This window comes from Crocuta crocuta, unplaced genomic scaffold (genome assembly GCF_008692635.1).
Source record: "Crocuta crocuta isolate KB4526 unplaced genomic scaffold, BGI_CrCroc_1.0 scaffold258, whole genome shotgun sequence".
Classification (NCBI taxonomy): Eukaryota; Metazoa; Chordata; class Mammalia; order Carnivora; family Hyaenidae; genus Crocuta; species Crocuta crocuta.
This window is the reverse complement of record NW_027532842.1, coordinates 1,365,814-1,385,331: the sequence shown is the minus strand read 5'-3', so window position 1 is coordinate 1,385,331 and position 19,518 is coordinate 1,365,814. Positions and strand designations below refer to the sequence as shown.

The 19,518-nt window shown below is 42.4% G+C and overlaps 1 protein-coding gene across 1 annotated transcript in view; it reads right to left on the bottom strand.

Moving 5' to 3' along the window:
- Positions 1–8,874: 8,874 nt before the first annotated feature.
- The window catches only part of UBL3 (ubiquitin like 3), a 70,224-nt gene continuing 59,580 nt past the window's right edge, over positions 8,875–19,518 (bottom strand). The window contains exons 3-5 of the mRNA XM_077745378.1: positions 18,405–18,491; positions 12,106–12,183; positions 8,875–11,790 (exon numbers count right to left, since the gene is read on the bottom strand). Of these exons, the coding sequence (XP_077601504.1) occupies positions 11,738–11,790; positions 12,106–12,183; positions 18,405–18,491 (218 nt within the window). The 3' untranslated portion in view covers positions 8,875–11,737. The remainder of the gene's footprint in view (positions 11,791–12,105; positions 12,184–18,404; positions 18,492–19,518) is intronic.

The window sequence follows — 19,518 nt, the reverse complement described above, 5'->3', positions numbered from 1 at the left end:
GGACTGTTTGAATTCCTCAAAATAAAGCAGTTTTTGTTTGGTTTTTAGAATCTTTAAATTGGAGTATAGCTGACAAATGACGTCTGCTGCAGGTGTAAACATAGTGATTCTACAACTCTGTGCCTTACGCTGGGCTCACCGCAAGTGTAGCTACCCTCTGTCCCCACGCAATGCTGCTCTAATGCCATTGACTGCATTCGCTACACTGTGCCTTTGTCCCCAAGACTTATTCATTCCATCCCTGGGAGCTGTGTCTCCTGCTTCCCTTCACCCATCTTGCCCATCCCTCACCCACTCCCCTCCGGCAACCATCATTTTGTTCTCTGTATTTATAGGTCTGATTCTGATAATACGCATTTTAAGTTTATTTATTTATTTTTGATCGAGAGATGGCACAAGTAGGAGAGGAGCAGAGAGAGAGAGAGAGAGAGAGAGAGAGAATCCGAAGCAGGTTCTGCACCATCAGCACAAAGGCCAATGCAGGGCTCAAACTCACAAACTCTGAGATCTTGACCTGAGCTGGTATCGAGAGTCAGACGCTTAACCTGACTGAGCCATCCAGGTGCCCCTGATAATCAGCATTTTTGAACAAAAACAATTTGTAATTTCTTACACCAGAAAGGCTGGCGGGAATTATGTCCAGATGGTGACCAGAGCCCATCCCGGGTGATGTGGAAGCGGGTGAGACTTAACTGGGCGGCTGTCTTCAGGAAAAGTCCAAAGCCATCGGTAGGGCTTCCCAGCTTCCTCGGGCCACACTCCCCACTTACCTTTCTAGCCTCAACTTTCTGAATTACTCTGTCAAAGTCCTGTATTCCAGGCTCCAGGCACGTGGAGCCACTCCTAATCTCCTGGCCAGCGCCCCCTCCCATTTCTGGGCCTCTGCGTCTCTGCTCCCTCTGCTTGCACCCCCATTTTGCACCCCCTCTCTCCGCCATGCTCCTTTCCCTGGATAATATTCATATTTTTTAAATGTTGCTATTATTTTTTATTGTGGTAAAATATATGTGAACATAAAGTTTAACCTTTTAACCAGTTTTAAGTGTGCAATTAAGGGGCGTTGTGTGTATTCACACTGTTGCGCGACCATCACCACCGTCCATCTCCAGGCCTCTTTTCATCTTCCCAGACTGAATCTGTGTCCCCATTAAACATTAACTCCCCATTCCCTTCTCCCCCCATAACCCCCCCAGCCCCTGGAAACCTTTATTTTACTTTTTACCTCCATAAATTTGCCATTCAAGGTACTTCGTGTAAGTGGAACAAACATACAATATCTGTCCTTCTGTGTCTGCTTATTTCACATGAAATAGTGTCTTCAGGGCTCATCCATGCTGTAGCCTGTGTCAGAATTTCCTTCCTTTTAAAGCCTGAATAGTATTCCACTGAAGGGAAACACCGCATCTTGCTTTCCCATTCATCTGTTGATGGACATTTGGGTAGTTTCCGCCTTGGGGTTTTGTGAATAATGCTGAACACTGATGCACAGATCCTTCTCATTTTTCTTTTAAGTAAGAAAAATTGGGCATGGAGCCCAATGGGGGGCTTGAACTCACAATCCTGAAATCAAAACCTGAGCTGACATCAAGAGTTGGGGCTTAACTGACTGAGCCACTGAGGCGCCCCTAAATCCCACACATTTTTCAATATTCTACGGGGACGTTACCTTCTCCCAAAGCCATTCCTGGTTTCCCTATTTCATATTGGCACCGGCCCATTGTGTTCTCATGATATCTTGTGTATATACAAGCGTATCTGTCAGGTTATATCACAATTGCTGGCTTAGAAGTTCTGCTTGTCATCTTCCTCCACTAGGCTACTGGCTTCTTGAGAGCAGGAGTCTTTCCATTTGACTCAGAGTCTCTGGTAGCTACCAGGGCTTGGAACACAGGCAACACTCGATTATATTTCAGAAAGGGATTGACTGGCCAGGGTTGCAGAATATTCTAGTAAAACAGCTGGACTACCGATGTCAGAGAACAGAAGAATCCCACAGACGTTCTGATATGCAGACCCATCAGAGTTCGAAGCTGGTAGGAAAAGGGGAAAATAAAACTTAAACTAAACAGAAAAGAAATAGCGAGGTAGGATCTCTGAGGATGTTTTATCCCTGGGAGCTGTTTTGGTAGCAGCCGCGCCCACACTGCTGAGCCTTTAACATCTCTTCTCTCACTCCCGGAGGGGCGACTTTTCGTTCTAGTCAGAAGAAAGCCCACCATACCACAGAGAGCAATCTGCGTGACTCAGTCTACCACTCCAACAGTTAATCTCCTTCAAAACTAGCCTCACAGAAATACTCAGAATAATATCTGATTGCCCCCATGGCCCATCAAGTTGACACACAAAATTAGCCATCACGCGTAGCTTCCCAAGCCACACATGTGCCCAATTTTCTGATCCAACGTAGGGGTGAGCAGGGATATAACATTAGAAGAACGTGTTTGTCCTTAAAATACATATACACGGATCTTCCTGGCCTCTTCTGCTCATGATCAAGAAGCAACCCAAATGTGCGTCTACAGTGGAATGGAGTTGTAGTTGAGGTTTATTCGCATAACACAGCTGCTCTGCCACCGGCTGCCAAGAGCCAGCGATGGGGAAGTGATCTGGAGAGAAAACGAGTATGAACCAGGCGCCGTACAGGAGGCTGGGCTCCTTATCCTCATTCCATGGCTTTACTTTACTCTCACTTTTCTCCAGTTTGGCTTCACTCCATTGTAGAATATAATGTTCTCAAGGTAGGGTTTCAAGGCCATAACAGTGTCGGGGGCAGTCTGTGTCCTATTTTTATCTGTACTCTCCTACCCAGCTGTGCTCACGGGCCCCAGCACCTAATGTGATGGCGGCCCGTGCACACGGCCGGGGGGAGAGCAGACTACGGGCCTCCGAGCGGCGGAAGTCAGTTTCCCTTCAGTGGAGCTGAGGACCGCAGGAAAAAGGTTAATGGCTACTCTCGTCTGATGGCTGGAGATTCACCGCAGGGATGGGGGAATGGTCCCTCAGGAGCAAGGAGGACAGGGATGCGGGAGTAAAAAGACTCGAAATTGTCTCAAGAGGTTACGCAACACCTAGCCTGGACCCTTCAAAAATATCAATGTCCTGAAGGACAAAAACAACAGGGGATTCCCCTGAGAGAAGGAAGACTAAGGTTACATGAAATTAAACGAAATGTGTGATACGTGATTGGACCCTAGATTGGGGGTGGGGGAGACAGCCGAGAGTGTTACTGGGACAATTGTGGAAATTTCAATATTGGCTGTATTTTAGCCCCTCAGTGAAATATCCTGACTGTGAAATGAATCTCCTGAATCTTTCTCAGTAAATAGATTTTGGGGTCAAGAGGCACGTGATCTGTACTTTCAAAAGATTCGGCGCTCACCCCCCAAATCTTTGTTTCTTTGTATTCCATGTACCTATTTGTCAGATATAGAGAGAAAGCCAATGTGGCAACACATTAACAAATGGCGAGTATGTAGACGAAGGATATATGAGTTTTCACTAGACAAGTTTTGCAACTTTTCTTCAGGTTTGGAGTGTTCCAGGTGCAAAGTTGGGGAAATTTTTTTTGAAGTTTATTTATTTATTTTGAGAGAGCCAGAGAAAGCAAGTGGGGAGGGGCAGAGAGAGGAGATAGAGAATGCCACGCAGGCTCCGTGCTGTCAGCGCAGAGCCCGATGTGGGGCTCAGTCTCATGGTCTCATGTCAGTGAGCTCATGAGTGGAGCCCAAACCAAGAGTCAGATGCTTAACTGACCGAGCCACGCAGGCACCTCAACATTTTCTTAATAATTTATTGTATTGATTTATGTGTCGAAATGCTTGCGATAGCTTATGTGTCCAAAATTAGGTGACTAGGTGAAATCCAGGAAGCTTGGAGGCGGCTTGGACAGCCTCTTTACATCCCTAGTGCCTTGTGTATTTCTTGGCATGTGGTAGGTGTGCGTCACATATTTCTTTCTTTGTCCTTTGTTTTTATGGAGATCTAACTTCTATCCAGAAGTTATATAAAGTGCATACCTCTTAAGTGAACAGCTTGATTGCTGAGGGTGTCTGCACACTCTCTTGTAAGCATTTCAACATAGGGAACATTTTCAGCATCACTGACGACCCTTCATTCTTTTTCCTAGTTAATAGCACCCCTTCCCAGCAAAGGGTGACATTTTTCTGATTCCGTCGCCAGACACTAGTTTTGCCTGTTTGTGAACTTTATTTAGGTGACCGCATACAGTATATACTCTATTATGTCTAGCATCTCCCTTTAACAATGTCGTTGTGGGCTGCCTGGGTGGCTCAGTCGGTTAAGCGTCCAACTTCGGCTCAGATCATGATCTCGCGGTTCATGGGTTCGAGCCCCGCATCAGGTTCTGTGCTGACAGCTCAGAGCCTGAAGGCTGTTTCAGATTCCTTGTCTCCCTCTCTCACTGCCCTCCCCCACTCATGCTCTGTCTCTCTGTCTCAAAAATACATAAACTATAAAAAAAAATTTTTTTTAAATAATGTCGTTGCATGTAGCAGTGGCTACTGTTTTATGCTGCTTTATACTATTTCACTGTATGAACTATACAATTTAAAACTCCATTCTGCTGTTGATGGACACCTGGGTTGCTTCTTGTTTGTGAATAAAGGAGCTATGAAGATCCTGATATATGTATTTTATGGGCATTTGTTTCTGTTGAATATTTATCCAGGAGTAGAATTTCTAGGTCACAAGATGTACGTATTTTTAGCTTTGGTAGATCACTACAAAACAGTTTTGTACAACAGTTGTTCTAAATTACAGTCTCACTAAGAATACGTGAGCATTTTGGTTGCTTCACATCCTTGTCAACACTTGATATTGTCATCCTTTTGATTTTAGCCACCCTAGGGGCACCTGGGTGGTTCAGTCGGTTAAGTGTCTGACTTGGGTTCAGGTCATGATCTTGCAGTTTGTGGGTTTGGTTTGTGGGTTCGAGCCCCACGTCAGGCTCTGTGCTGACAGCTCAGAGCTTAGAGCCTGCTTTGGATCCTGTGTCTCGCACCCTCTCTGCCCCTCCCCACTCAGACTCACTCTCTCTCAAAAAATTTTTTTAAAATTAAAAAAAAAAAAGTTTTAGCCATTCTGGTGAGCCGCTATTCCATTGTAATTTTAATATTAAACATTTATGAAATGCATAAATGAAAATTTTATATGCCTATAAAATGGAATATTATATAGCTACAAATGCGTTTGCAAAGATTTAATATTCTGCAGATATATACTTATGACATGTGAAAGATGAAAAATAATATATAAACTTGGTTTGTAGTGTCTGTTGTTTTTATTTTAGTGTATACATATTAATAAAGAGGACTAGAAGAAATTTGCCAAAATATGAGTGGCTGATTCTGGATGATGGGATTCTTTTTCCTCATATTTTTCTATAATCATGAGATGTTCTACAATGAGCAAAACCCACTTTTAAGAACAAAAGACAACAACAAAGGTGATTTGCAGGAGCGGTGTCAGCCTAGGAAAATGACCCTCTGTGTTCAAAAAATAAGCTCTACTTCCCTGGGCCTGGCTTATCCCGGGAAATGTGAGCACCACGCAGGACCACAGTGCTTCTCTCCCTGAAGCCCTCAGTCAATGACAGTTTTGAGAAGAAGATTTTCAGGACTGCACAGGAGGCAGGGTCCTCAAGGGAGAGTTAGAAAACCAAAGAAAACGTCCAGGTTGAGACACTATGGCCGATTTCTTCCGGATCCCGAATTCCACAGCGCCGCTGAGAGGGTTTCTGGAAGTTGGGGAGGAAATGGGAACGGGAAGTGGGCATCCTCGGCCACACGGGGATCAGGGACGGCGCAGCGGTGGCGGTGAGCATGTGTGAGGGCCAGTAGGAGGGAGGGGGTCTGGGGGGCTCCCCTTCACTCCCCGACAACCCTGTGACCCGACCGCTCGGCGCATGCGTCCTTTAAGGATCCTGAAATGTCAACTGCTCTGGGGCTGGGGGCCTGCGCCCACCGTAGCTGCTCCTTATTCCTGTCTCCACCGTCTCATCTGGTTTCCAACCCTACTTTGACTTACACTCATTCCCACCTCTCCACTGTGTTCCTTTGTGTTCTTGGTATTTACGTGGTTCTGTTTCCCACAGAAATTCAGGCAGCTGCTCCAAGCCGCCAAGTGTGCAGATTCAATTCGGCTGATGTGAGAGGCCCAGGCTTCACTATTAAAAAGCAAAGTATCAATAAAAAGAACACCCCCTGGGTGATTCTAACGTAGAGCTGGGATTGACGACCAGCAGCATGTCCCTGCTTTTTCTTTTGTTTTGACCACAGCGAACATGGACTTTTTTTATTATTTTCTGGCAACTCCACCTCATTCCAAGTCTTTGTGACCTTATTCTCAGAGGTGTTTGACACTGACTACCTCTGCCTTTGATTTACACGTCCAAACTCTCATTTTCTGCTCACGCCTTTTAAGAAGTTACAAGATGGGAAAGCTGACCTGGGGCATGATGGTCTTCAGAGATCTCTTCTGTCCTTCACCACCAGGATAATTTGTGACGATCAGAGATTGACTTTTGAGAGATGTGAACACAGAATCATCTTCATCTTTTTTTCTCATCTTTTTGCACATGAATCTCCTAAGCTTTGGAGTACATGTTGATGTCTAGCACTCCCTTCCAGGTGTCACTAAGGATGTTTTGGAGTGGAAGGAGGAAAAATCTCCCATAAATATATCGATGGCCGAGCAAGGGATCTCGAGCACGGGCCTCACTGGGCAAAGCGGTTCTGCAATAATACTCGAGGCCAGGAGTGTTTTCCCCTCTGTCTGCTCTGCAGCTTCAGGGCACAGGCTTTGGCCCCTTGGGGTCTCAAGGTGGCTCCAGTGGATTCAGTCATGACATCCAGACATAATAATGTCCAGAGGCAAAAAAAGGTCTCTTGCAAGGTCACCTTGGGGGTGAGAACTTTCTCCAGAAACACCGTCAGCAGAGTTCTCTTCACGTTTCGTTTGCCAGGATCGGTCCCATGCCCACTCCTAACCCCGTCACATCAAAGGGAATGGACTTTACCCTGGGAGCTGAGACAAGGCCACCCCTCCCTGAGCCACAAGGGGGAGAGGGGCAAAGAGTGTAAAAAAAACAACCAGAGCCCGGCCAGCAGGGAAGAGGGGAGCGTGATGGACAAGCACTAAGCAGGGTCTGCGGTAATTACTTTGATCGTCACAGAAATCTGCGAGGACACGACTGTGAGATGGCATTACCAGCAAGTCAAGGGCCAACAGACTGTCTTGGTGAATAAGAACTCTGGTGAGGTCCTGGGGCACCTGGGTGGCTCAGTAGGTTGAGGGTCTAACTTCGGCTCAGGTCACGATCTCATTTTTTGTGAGTTCGAGCCCCGCATTGGGCTCGCGGTCCACGGGCAGAGCCCACCTCGGATCCTCTGTTTCCCTCTCTCTCTGCCCCTCCCCTGCTCAAGCACGTGTGAGCTCTGGAGCTCTCGTTCTCAAAAACACGCGTTTAAAAAAAAAAGAACTCCAGTGAGGTCCTGCTGCATTCGTGCAAGTACCTTGCCTCAGTGAGTGGTTCCTGATGGATTCAGAAATCAGTAGCCTGAATCTTAAGTGTTAGCCCATGTTTTTGTCTCTTCTCCCCGTCATCACACTTCTCAGCCACCTCACCTCTCACATCTGTGACATTCCATGTATGTGTTTTCTTGACACAGGGCTGCTTCCCACCCCTTTAGACCTCTTTGGAGCAGTGTGGGTGTATATTTTTACATTTTAGTCAACAAATCCCATCTCAAATTTTGAAAGATGCCCTTGTGTTCATACGCCTAGTTCTGTGCTTATTGTCCAAGATGTATAACCTGGGATCTGTATCTGAGGCCAGGTCTCATTGGTGAATTACTAGGTCCTCTACTTTCCCTCTAATATAAGGCTTATTTTTTTTTTTAATGCTTTATTTATTTCTGAGAGAGAGAGAGAGAGACAGCATGAGCAGGTGAGGGTCAGAGAGAGAGGGAGACACAGAATCGGAAAAGGGCTCCAGGCTCTGAGGTCCTGTCAGCTCGAACCCATGAACCGCGAGATCATGCCCTGAGCCGAAGTCGGACGCTTAACCGACTGAGCCACCCAGGCGTCCCCGTAAGGCTTATTTTAAGATCTCCCCAATTCTTGTCTTCGTTTTAAAAGTCTCTCAACATAGAGGCAGCTGGGTGGCTCAGTCGGTTTAGCATCCGACTTCAGCTCAAGTCATGATCTCATGGTTCGTGGGTTCGAGACCTGCGTGGGGCTCTGTGCTGAAAGCTCAGAGCCTGGAGCCTGCTTTGGATTCTGTGTCTCCCTGTCTCTGTCTCTCTCTCTCAAAAATAAATATGAAAAGGGGCGCCTGGGTGGCTTAGTCGGTTAAGCGTCCGACTTTCGCTTAGGTCATGATCTCGCGGTTCGTGGGTTCGAGCCCCGCGTCGGGCTCTGTGCTGTCAGCCAGCTCAGAGCCTGGAGCCTGTTTCACCCGCTGCCTCGGCCAAGCAGCCCACTCTACCCAGGCTGGGGGGCCCGCGCTTAGAGGAGAGGCTGGCAGCCAGAACTATAGGTCATTCACCCTTCTCAGGGCCCCCCTCACCTGCTTGCTGTTTGGCTAACAAGTGACCGTATTACAAAGCGGTTATGGAAAAAAACCCTGAAGACTCCGGCCGTGACAGTCACCGACAAGGATGGTGTGAGGGCGTGCTGAAGTTTGATGAATCATTTCCCTCTGATTTGGGTCAAAATGAAAGAATAAAGGCTGGCGCAGTGTGATTTTACTAGAGAACGTACTAAATAAACTGAAGGAAAGAAAAAAGGAAAATCGGTAAAGAATAGGAAAACACAACAAAATTACAAGTAGACGTCATTTAAAAGAAGAGAATATTCTGCAACAGATGAAGAAAGTTTTAATTTGTTTTCACATGAAACACTGTTTACCACAATCAGCTAACAGAAATTACTGCAACATTGGTCAAGGTGACATAAAACTAAGGGTAAATGTTGGTTATGAGAAAACCTCATTTAATGTGACTGACGATGGTAGATACTCTATTTTTCATGAGAGGAGGAGATACGACCTATCCTGGAGAGAAAGCAAGTAGTTCAGATCAGGGAGACATGCTGCGGTTTTAACAAAGAAGAAAAGCTGTGCCTTGTCCAGAACACTTACAAAGTCTAGGCTAATTTAGGTCAAAGAGGTGGGCTGGATACCAGGTGCTGGGCAGGGTCACAAGCCCGTAAGTCAGGCTTTATTTCCATCACCGGATCTTTGCAGCCTTTACCTTGCGGCAAGTGAGCTGTTATTTTTGGCAGAGGGAGCTTCCAAAGTAGCCTTGGATACGATAAATCGTATTTTAATCGTCGGGCGGTCCAAGGAACTATTTTAAAAGGGAGGGTTGAGTATTTTCGTGTATGTACTATTAAGGCATCTAAATTTTTGGTGTTTTCAGTATATAATTTTACTGCTATTTTTTTTCATTTTGCACAATAATGTTATTAGGAACTAAGTGATAGAATTCTTTCTCTACTAATGAACCACTTTATCCATTTTGCGAACTTTAAATTGAGGTCTTGCGGAAGGGAAATTTGTAACATGAGAACACACAGAAAAATATACTGAAAACCAATAGACAGTATTTTTTAAACCATCATAAAAATCCAATCATAATGAACTGATAGTCTTTAACTTTGGGAAAACAGAAGCGTAATTAGAATTAAAACAGGTATTAAAAATAATTACCAGTCGTAATTGCTTTCCAAAAGAAGAACAAAGCCATAAATGGCTTCGCTGCCCAATTAAGAAACTACCAGATTCTTCCTGCGTCCAACACTAACAGAGTTCACACGTGAGCTAGTCAACAAAGCATATAAATATTTAACATCCGAGTGATGACAGAGACTGCATGATTCTACCCATCGTTGTTCGGTGCACAAATGAACCAGGTTAAATATCAGCGGTACACTGGGAACACTCCTGGAGCTAATAACAGACTAGGAAACAAAATGCTTAAAGAGTCCGAAACAAAGGAGAACACAATTTGAACATGGAGGAGACGGTGCTTAAACAACAATCGACTTAATCAAGACCTTTAAAATTACCACTGAAATAAACGCACTACGATATTTTATTTGTTTAGTTTACAGAAAGAATCTCTAAGTACAGGTTGCGGAAAGAAAATGTTTAGTGCTATTTACATTCATTTTAAAACTCTGCTCTATACAAATTTAATTCTGATCAGTATGAACAAGATTTTCGAAGATCTACTGCATATAAAGCCTTTCTTTCCATCAAAGCACTGACAATGAGTAAAATAACCAGATTGCTTTGAGACAAAGCTGACCATCTGAAACCATTTACACTGAATGTTTTTAAGGGCCACGGACACTTATTTCAGTACAGAACACAGTGTCAGGCCGCGACTTCGTTTTCATAAAGGCTAAAGTCATTTATATGGAGTATTGTTCTCTATGCTGCACGCCAATCTATATTTCAGTTCTATAGTTAGGTATTTTATAAGTTTTTTATTAAATATATTCTACACATATTTGTGATTTCATCCAGGAAGGATTTCTTCCCAGTGAAAAAATATAAAATCTTTTATATTTTTACAGGTTTAGATGAAAGTAGCTCATGCTTTAGTGCTGTGCAAATTGGTTTTAGCATATCAATTTTTAAATTATTGGTATAAAACAAAAGAATGGCATCCTTAATCATGTAGTATGCCTTAAAAGTCAGCTTTTGATTTCAATACAATTGCAAGCACTAATACCAAATGCAAACCGCGTAAAGAAACAAAACGAGTTACTATGGAGAATTATTTCAATTTTAAGAATTCATTTGAACTCGAATGAGTGAGTGTGACCTGGGACGTAGTTACAGATGAGCAATAATTATGGGAAAATTCTATGTGCTGATCTTCAAATACATAAAACTGGTAAGGAAATGAGGTTTGCTATGATCTCTGTGCGGCAACGGACGTCTCCGAGCAGGGAACTGACCCTCCCACGTTAAGGCTAGGAAGCGCACTCGCACCCCTTCTGTGCTGTGTGGACGAGCACTCAGTGACCGCGGGCCCGAGGAGCGCGGGTGTGAAAGGAAAAGCAATTCGTTTCGTCAGCTCTCCACTGAGTGCTTTCAACAGGCACGTTTTGTTTTTTCGTCTGTGGCCGTGAAAACGGTCACGCTCAGTTTCGTATTCTGTGCCGGAGCGGCCGCCACGGCTGGCCTCGGGCGGTCGCCCACCATTTCCATTCCTATTCCATTTCCCCCTCTCCAGCCGGCCCGTTAACTAACTTCATTAATTGCTGAGTGTTTTCCAGTGTGGAATTGTATTTCTGAGCATTTTTAGGTACCATAAACCATGCTGTGAAAGCTGATGAGGAAAATAACATCAATCTTTTTTTTAGTGCAAACGACCGTTGGAACACGTGACTTGTTAGTTGTGCGCAGAGCGGTCTCCGCCCGGACAGGACCTGCTCACTGTGCGCCTGGAGACGGCAGCACTCAAAAGCCAACAGATTTTAAAACTGCTCAACATAAACAAAGATACTAGAAATAAAAAAATCATGGTGGAAAAATGTCCTTGGTTCTCTTTACGTGGATGACGAAAGAGGACGGTGTTCATGGGGTCATTCGGGTCCGTGGATCTACAGGCGGACTCCTCCTAAGGGTAAAGCAACGGGGGTCTCCTCTGTCCCAGCAGCATGAAAGACGAGGACTCCGTCCGGCACACGCAGCACATGGCGTTCACAGGATCACACAGCAGTTACTCTCTCCAGTCTTTTCGCGATTCCTCTGACCTAGAGAAAAGGCAGGAAAGCCTTGTTGCTAAAAATGCTCAAATCAGGCATTGGGGGAGGGCTGGCATCCAGATATAGTAAGAATTTTTTTTTTAATGTCTGCAATTTTTTTTTTAATTAAAAAGCTGGAATTATAACTATAGCCTGTTTTCACTATCGCCTGTTTCCAGGATGTCTGGTTACTTGCTTAACAAGCTCTGTTCATAAACAATGAAAACTTCCTTTCCCTCCCAAGGTTCAAAAAAACAAGAACCACTCTGAGTGCCCATCTGTCTCCACAGCTCAAGTGAGTAGCATCTGCGGCCCCCGGCTTACCTTGAGAGTTGGGCTCTGGCAGTGTCTCTCTGGCCACCAAATGCATCACCGTCGTTTTGCCAAAAGGAAGTTTTAATGCTACGGGAGAAGCAGCAGGCAGGTTGTTACATATACACCAACCGATTAAAACACTAATTGGCATTGAAACCCTTTAAAGAATCGATTGCTTTCTGTAGGGCTTCCTCAGCACACTGAACTTACCAGTTAGAGCACGTATTACAAAATGAAATTAGGTCAATATTATCAGAAACAATTCAGAAATATTCTGCCCAGCTATGGCCACTAGCCTGACACAGATCCATACCGCTTACGGACGGGGACAAGAGAAAGCACATCATCAGTTAATATCGGAGATGACCTTCAGAGGAGAAAAGGAACTAACACATTTTTTCTGAGAATGCCTTTTCTAGATTAAGGGAAAAGTTTAGATTAAGAGATATTTGTTTCTAAATCTAATTATCTGTGAAATATGCAGTCACTTAATAAAATTACTGTGTTGAACATGCTGCTGCAATGTAGAAATAGAAGAAACAACAAACTTAATTTTAACTATTTATTCTCAACCCTCTATTATTCAATTAGGAAACAATTTTCTTTCAAAGGTTACTTTAACAGAATCATTGTTGGTGTTCTTCATAATCACTGTTTTCTAATCAAGTCTTAATTTAAAAGGCTCTTCTCATTCATCATAAAAATATTACGAAAAATTTCAGACAGAAAATAATATAACACACACCCATATGTCCATGAATCACTTAAGCAAATACAAACATTAAATTTCATGGTGAATGGCTTTGTTATTCTGTATATACAATTAGAAGCAACCAGTATAAGGTAACTTACGAAATTATTTTCATAGCTGGGATGTTTTAGTTCTGACATCCAGCACTACTTTCTCGTCACCAACTACAAAGTTAAGGCAGGCTTAAGCTCAGGCGAGTATGACCCTCCTGGTACCTGCTTTTCAAATCCTGCTCTGTGGGATGACAGTTAACATGTAGATTAAAAAAAGAGTCCTAAAGGGGCGCCTGGGTGGCTTAGTCGGTTAAGCGTCCGACTTTCGCTTAGGTCATGATGTCGCAGTTTGTGGGTTCGGGCCCCGCGTTTGGGCTCTGTGCTAACTGCCAGCTCAGAGCCTGGAGCCTGTTTCAGTCTGTGACTCCCTCTCTCTCTGACCCTCCCCTGCTCACGCTGTCTCTCTCTCTCCTAGAAATAAATAAAACATTAAAAAAAAAAAGAGTCCTAAACATCTTCATTGTTATTAATATTTAATGTAATCAAGGTGAGGTTCCATCTTATTCAAAGTTGGTCAACCATTATTTGGTTTCTTCTCTTAGCTTCTCAAGTTCAAATGAAGTATGATGGCTCATAGATACACACTATGATGAAATGTTGAATCTCCTAGGCTTGATTTAACAATAAAATGCAAGTAAGGTTCTATATTACAAAAATGTTCATTAACTGTACTGGGAAACCCTGACTGAACTTACAGTTNCCCCCCCAGCATCTTCTGGACTCCAGCTAGTAAGCCAGGTCTGGGTGGAAAATCGCATCTCTGCTACTGGCTGACAGGAGACAAGTCATGGGCAAGCCATTTACCTGCTCCCAGGCCTCAGTTTCCTCTGCCCAAAGTGGAGGCAGTAATTCTAACACCTGTCCTTTACAGCAGTACTGACTGAATTAAATAACCCAAGGAAAGTGCTTAGCTCAGGCTCGGCACAAAGCAAGCATGCGGCCAATGTCACCCTCCTCCTGGTCATCATCAGTCAGAGAAAGCAACGCATCTCCGAAAACAGGCAAGTGAACTGGACGGGCATGGAAAGCTGCTGACTGGTTTACCATCTGACGCTACAAATTTGATGGGGAGTATTATTGTTCTTCTCCATTTGGATTTTAACCAGAAACAGTAGCTATTGAAGCTAACAGTGTCAAAGAAGGTAAAGGAAGAGGGATGCAAGGACTGAAAAGGCTCCCTCTTTACTTCACCGTGGATGCCTCTGCTTTCTGCTATGAGACTGTACAANGGTGGGGGGGAAGAGAGGGAGGGAAAGGGAGAGAAAGGGGGGGAGGGAGGGGGAGAGAGAGAGAGCGAGCGAGCGAGCGAGAGAGTGCATGAGCGAGCGAGAGAGCTCTCCTCCAACTAGCCAGCATCAGAAATCTGCACTTTTCAAAATAAGTATTCCAGCTGATTCTTATGACCCCGTCTCCACCACACTTTGGGAAATAATGATCTGGAATGTACTGAATGTCAAACTTGTAACTGATCTTCTCTCCATCTTCTTTTATCCTTTTTTATCCTTAATAAGACTGCTATCATACCATTTCTTTAGTAGACTGAAATTCTATGTTAACTAAAAGGTTATATCTCAAAAAAGGGCACTCAGGGCTATGTTTTAAGAAACTTGATAACAAAAGCATCACTGGAAGCAGCAAGTCTCCTGGTTTAACCAACCACAAAATGCCTGAACCCCACCTACTACTCGTACGGAACCAGTAACAAGGCACTCTTTGCCCTCAGTGATAGATTCCTTCTTGAGTCAGTCTGACACATTCAAATAATGCCTTGTTGTATTTAATAATCTATCCACTTGATTTCCAGCGGTTGGTCCTATGTCTAAGCCAGAGATTATACCAGAGCAAGTCTCAAGCCATGCTAACCTAGCCGACGCCCTTCTCCACGCAAGCCATTCAAATATTTGAAGATAGTCACTATGACTCTGTGTACTGTCTCCTTTATTATCCACACTCAAGAACACAGGGAAACTAGAAAGAAAAATTGTGACCACAATCCAAAATGGTTGAATGTTACTTTTCAACCTTGATCAAACACCCAGATATACTGATCAACTGGAAAAGGTCTGGCTTATGCGTCCATGTTGTTTGTCTAAATCACTAATATCAGAGGTGGTTTATTTTGTTTTTGAAAATACTGACAGTGATACAGAATGATAGTAACAACAAATCAATCTGTTAATTATTCAAAAACAAATTCCAAAAAAGTACTAGTAAAAATTTATACTTTAATGGGAATGAATCAAGGTTTTTTTTTTTAATGTTTATTTTTGGGAGAGAGAGAGAGAAAGACAGAGCATGAGTGGGGGAGGGGAAGATAGAGAGGGAGACACAGAATCTGAAGCAAGCTCCAGGCTCTGAGCTGTCAGCACAGAGCCTGACACGGGGCTCGAACCCATGAGCCATGAGATCATGACCTGAAGGCGGACACTCAACCGACTGAGCCACGTAGGCGCTCCTCAAAGTTTGATTTTTAACACAAATCTCATGATCTTTACTTAGTACAAAGTTGAAACTTGGGGGCCACAACACAAAGATAATGAACGATGTAAATTAGTGGGGAGTTTCTCACCTACGTCAATACTCAAAGGGAAACAGAATCTCAAGATTCATCCATGCAGTTAAGATATTAAACTCAATCAACATCACAAGAGCTGAGACCACCAAATAAAGACTAAAATATGGCCCATCCTTCATGAACGTACAATATGGCCAGGGAGCAAAGAGTTGGTCCATGCAATTTCATAAAAGAGCTATAAAAAGAATGACAAAACCAAAAAAAAGCTGTGTTTAGTTTTACTTAATTATTTCAAATATATACTTGGAAAAGAACCATCTATAGGGAAAAAGAAACGATTTGGGGGTCAGCTATCTGGAGATGAACGGACTTGCTGAGAAATCAATATCCTCTAATAACTTATTCATATCCCCTAATCTGAACACATGTAGAGGAAGGAGCCTAGTGGGAAACAGGCTGCCCCCTCTAGACCAGGACCTTTTGCCCATCGTGTGTGGCAGGTCACAAATTTTTATGCTCCTACTCAGTTGTGCAAAGGAAATGTTGCTTCTTTATTTCATGTTATGTGTTATTTTATTTTAATGCTTAGTTTATATCATTCATTCAATCTTCAATTTATTTAAGTGCTCTCTCTCTCTCTCTCTCTCTCTCTCACACACACACACACACTCCACAGATTTCTCTCACCTCCCCCCTCTGGCAACCACAAATATGTTCTTGGTTTGTTTGTTTTTGTATTTATCAATCATCTTCATATAAGAGAGCAAATGGCGTTTGTCTTTCTCTGACTTATTTCACTTAGCATAATGCTCTCAAGGTCCACCCATGTTGTTGTGAATAGCAAGATTTCATTCTTTTTTATGGCTGAATAATATTCCTCTGTGGTGTGTGGGTGTGTTACATTTTCTTTAGAAATGTTTATCAATAAACACTGGTTTCTTCTACATCTTGTCTAACGTAAACAATGCTACAATGAACATAGTGGTGCATCTCCACAATAGCTAAAACANTAAAAAAAAATGAACATAGTGGTGCAGATATCTTTTTTAGTTAGTGTTTTCATTTTCTTCAGGTAAAAACACAGAAGTGGGGGTGCTGGAACATATGGGAGTTCTATTTTTTAATATTTTGAAACAATTTTAAAAAGCTGCATTTTAAAAGCAGCTTGTAGACAGCAGCACTTTTAGACTAGACTTTAAAACTTGGTTATGAGTGAAACTCTATCCTTAAATGTTCTCCCTACCTGATAATGTCATAATAACCATTTGCATTCATCTCCTCCAGCCCTTATCACCCCGTATTTTAAGGTTGGGTTTATCTGTTTCTACTATGTAATACTAGGGCACCTTGAGGATTCTATCTTGGTCGACCCTGTATCTCGTTTAGCATATAAGAAACAAACACATGCTGAAGGAATGAATGAAAACATCCTACCTTTAAGGAAAAACAGTAAACTCTTCATTGTGAGGTTTAGAGAAAAAAATCAGACTATATTTAAACAAAAACAGAAAAATAGATCACCTCATTTGCCTCCAAATTATCAGAATAAATTTGAAACATAGATTCTAAAAACACACCCTGCTGGAAACAACCTCCTTAACCTCCACCACAGCAATTTCTTACTTGACACATCCCCAAAAGCAAAAGAATCAAGAGCAAAAATAAACTGTTGAGACCTCATCAAGATTAAAAGCTTCTGCACAGCAAAAGAAACNGGCACTTGTGGGGATGAGCACTGGGTGTTATATGGAAACCAACTTGACAATAAACTATTCGTAAAAAAATAATAATAATAAAATAAAAACAAACGCTGCTGATGGTAGAGAATGTACCCCATAAGGGGGCACTATTGAGCTACATTTCTCCAATCACATATAAAGAGCAGGAAAACCAAAGAAGTGTTTACTGGGTGCCAAGCACTGTTCTGGGTGCTTTGAATATATAAACTAATTTAACTCTCCCAGCCTAGGAGGGAGGCACACTTGTTACCCCATTTTATTGTTGAGAAAAGTGAAGTAACTACCACCAGGGCACACAGCAGTTAGTAGTGGAGCTAGGATACAATTCAGACCATCTGGTTCTAAATCTGCTCTTTTAATCTCCATAGTATACTGTCTCTCTGATGTTATTTATTTACCTTCATTCTTGCACAATGGGCAATTAGATCAGTTACAGTCAAACTGAAAACTAATTATCATAAACTTTTCCTACTTTGGGTGTCTGGCTTTCACTTAAAAATACTACATCTACTTTATCTAAAAGTACAATAAAATTACATTTACAAAATAATAGGTAGAGACTACTTCTAATGAGATAGTTTATTTCATAAGGAAGTAAATACCACAGTGCTGAACTTAAATCTAACAGAATGCAAAATGTAAAGAAGTAATCAAAATAGGCAGAATTTATTAATTTGAAATTGTAATTTTTTTTGTAAAATCAGACAACAGCATTTAAAATTTTTTTACCATTCATTCATTTTTTAAATTTTTTTTTTTTTTTTTATTTCTAGGAGAGAGAGAGAGAGAGAGAGAGACAGTGTGAGCAGGGGAGGGTCAGAGAGAGAGGGAGTCACAGACTGAAACAGGCTCCAGGCTCCGAGCTGGCAGTCAGCACAGAGCCCGACGCGGGGCTCGAACCCATGAACCACGAGATCATGACCTAAGCAAAAGTCGGACGCTTAACCGACTAAGCCACCCAGGTGCCCCACCATTCATTCATTTTTAAGAGACAGAGACAGAGCATAGGAGGTGGGACGGCGGGGGGCGGGGGGAACACAGAATCCAAAGGAGATCCAGGCTCTGAGCTGTCAGCACAGAGCCGGACGCGGATCTCAAACCCACAGACTACAGGATCATGACCTGAGCCAAAGTCAGGCGCTTAACTGAATGAGCCACCCAGGCGCCCCCAGACAATAGCATTTAAACAAACAAATGAATAATGCTGCCATGAAATAAACGTTAAATCCCATTACAAAGGTGATTATTACCTCCTAATGTGACATTTCCATGTAGAAATCGTCCTTGATAAATAAGTCGTAGAATATTTGGACTGCTGACCTGCTCTTCTTCCCAGTCTGAAAAGAACAAGTGAACTCATCAGGTGTATTTAGACAGAGTTAAGGTAGCATTTCATTGTTCAAAAAATTCAGATGCAAATCAGATAGAGAACACATCAAAGAAGACACTTGGAGCTCCCAGTAAAGGGACAATCACCGCACATACAGTCAGTCTATGCAGACCTGGTCTCAGTAGTGCTCATTAAATAATAACAGCTACAGACAGACTAGTGTTTGCTTCTTAAAGAACAAAATACAGTCCTGAAATTTAAAAATTAAAACAACTAAGTTGGGGAAAAAAATATAATCCTAGGTAAAGTGAAATGTCATTTGAAAATTAATTGCTAGTACCAGTAATTAACAAAGAATATTATAATGTTCCAATATTTGTACCTTTAAAACATATGTCTAGAGCTATAAACAATTTAACAAATATTTTAATATTCTGATATAGAGAATAACAAAAAATTATACCTCAATAAAACTGACAAAAATTTTTAAAATAAAAAAAATTAACAATGTTTACTTCTGGACAATGTTGATTTATTACATGGTCTTCTGAAGCCAAATGATAAACATTATAGAAGACACAACTTTTAGTTCACTTTGCCCACATATTCGACGAAACTCGAAAAATAACATATATTAGAAGATACTACACAAATATGAAAGCTAGGGAAGTATACAAAGAAAATCAAAAGACAAACTGGTGAGTTGTATGGGTAACAGAATATTTCATTTTGTGTATAATGTATGTTATAGTGAAATATGGAATACTGTTCTGCTAAAATAATGATTTAATAAGGACTGGTAGAGTGACAGTGTCCGGGGTTAGTAATTTCACTAGCTGGTGGACATACTACTTTAAGTTCTGACTGTGACAAAGATTTGAGAATTCCAGTATCATCTTGCTCAAGAATTCTAGTATGATGCGTTTGTTTCCCACAGATGCTATTACCAGGAGGTAGCTATCAATAACGGGACGAGTTTAAAATATCCTAAAGAGGGCAAACCATGAGAGACTCTTGAATGCTGACAAAAACTG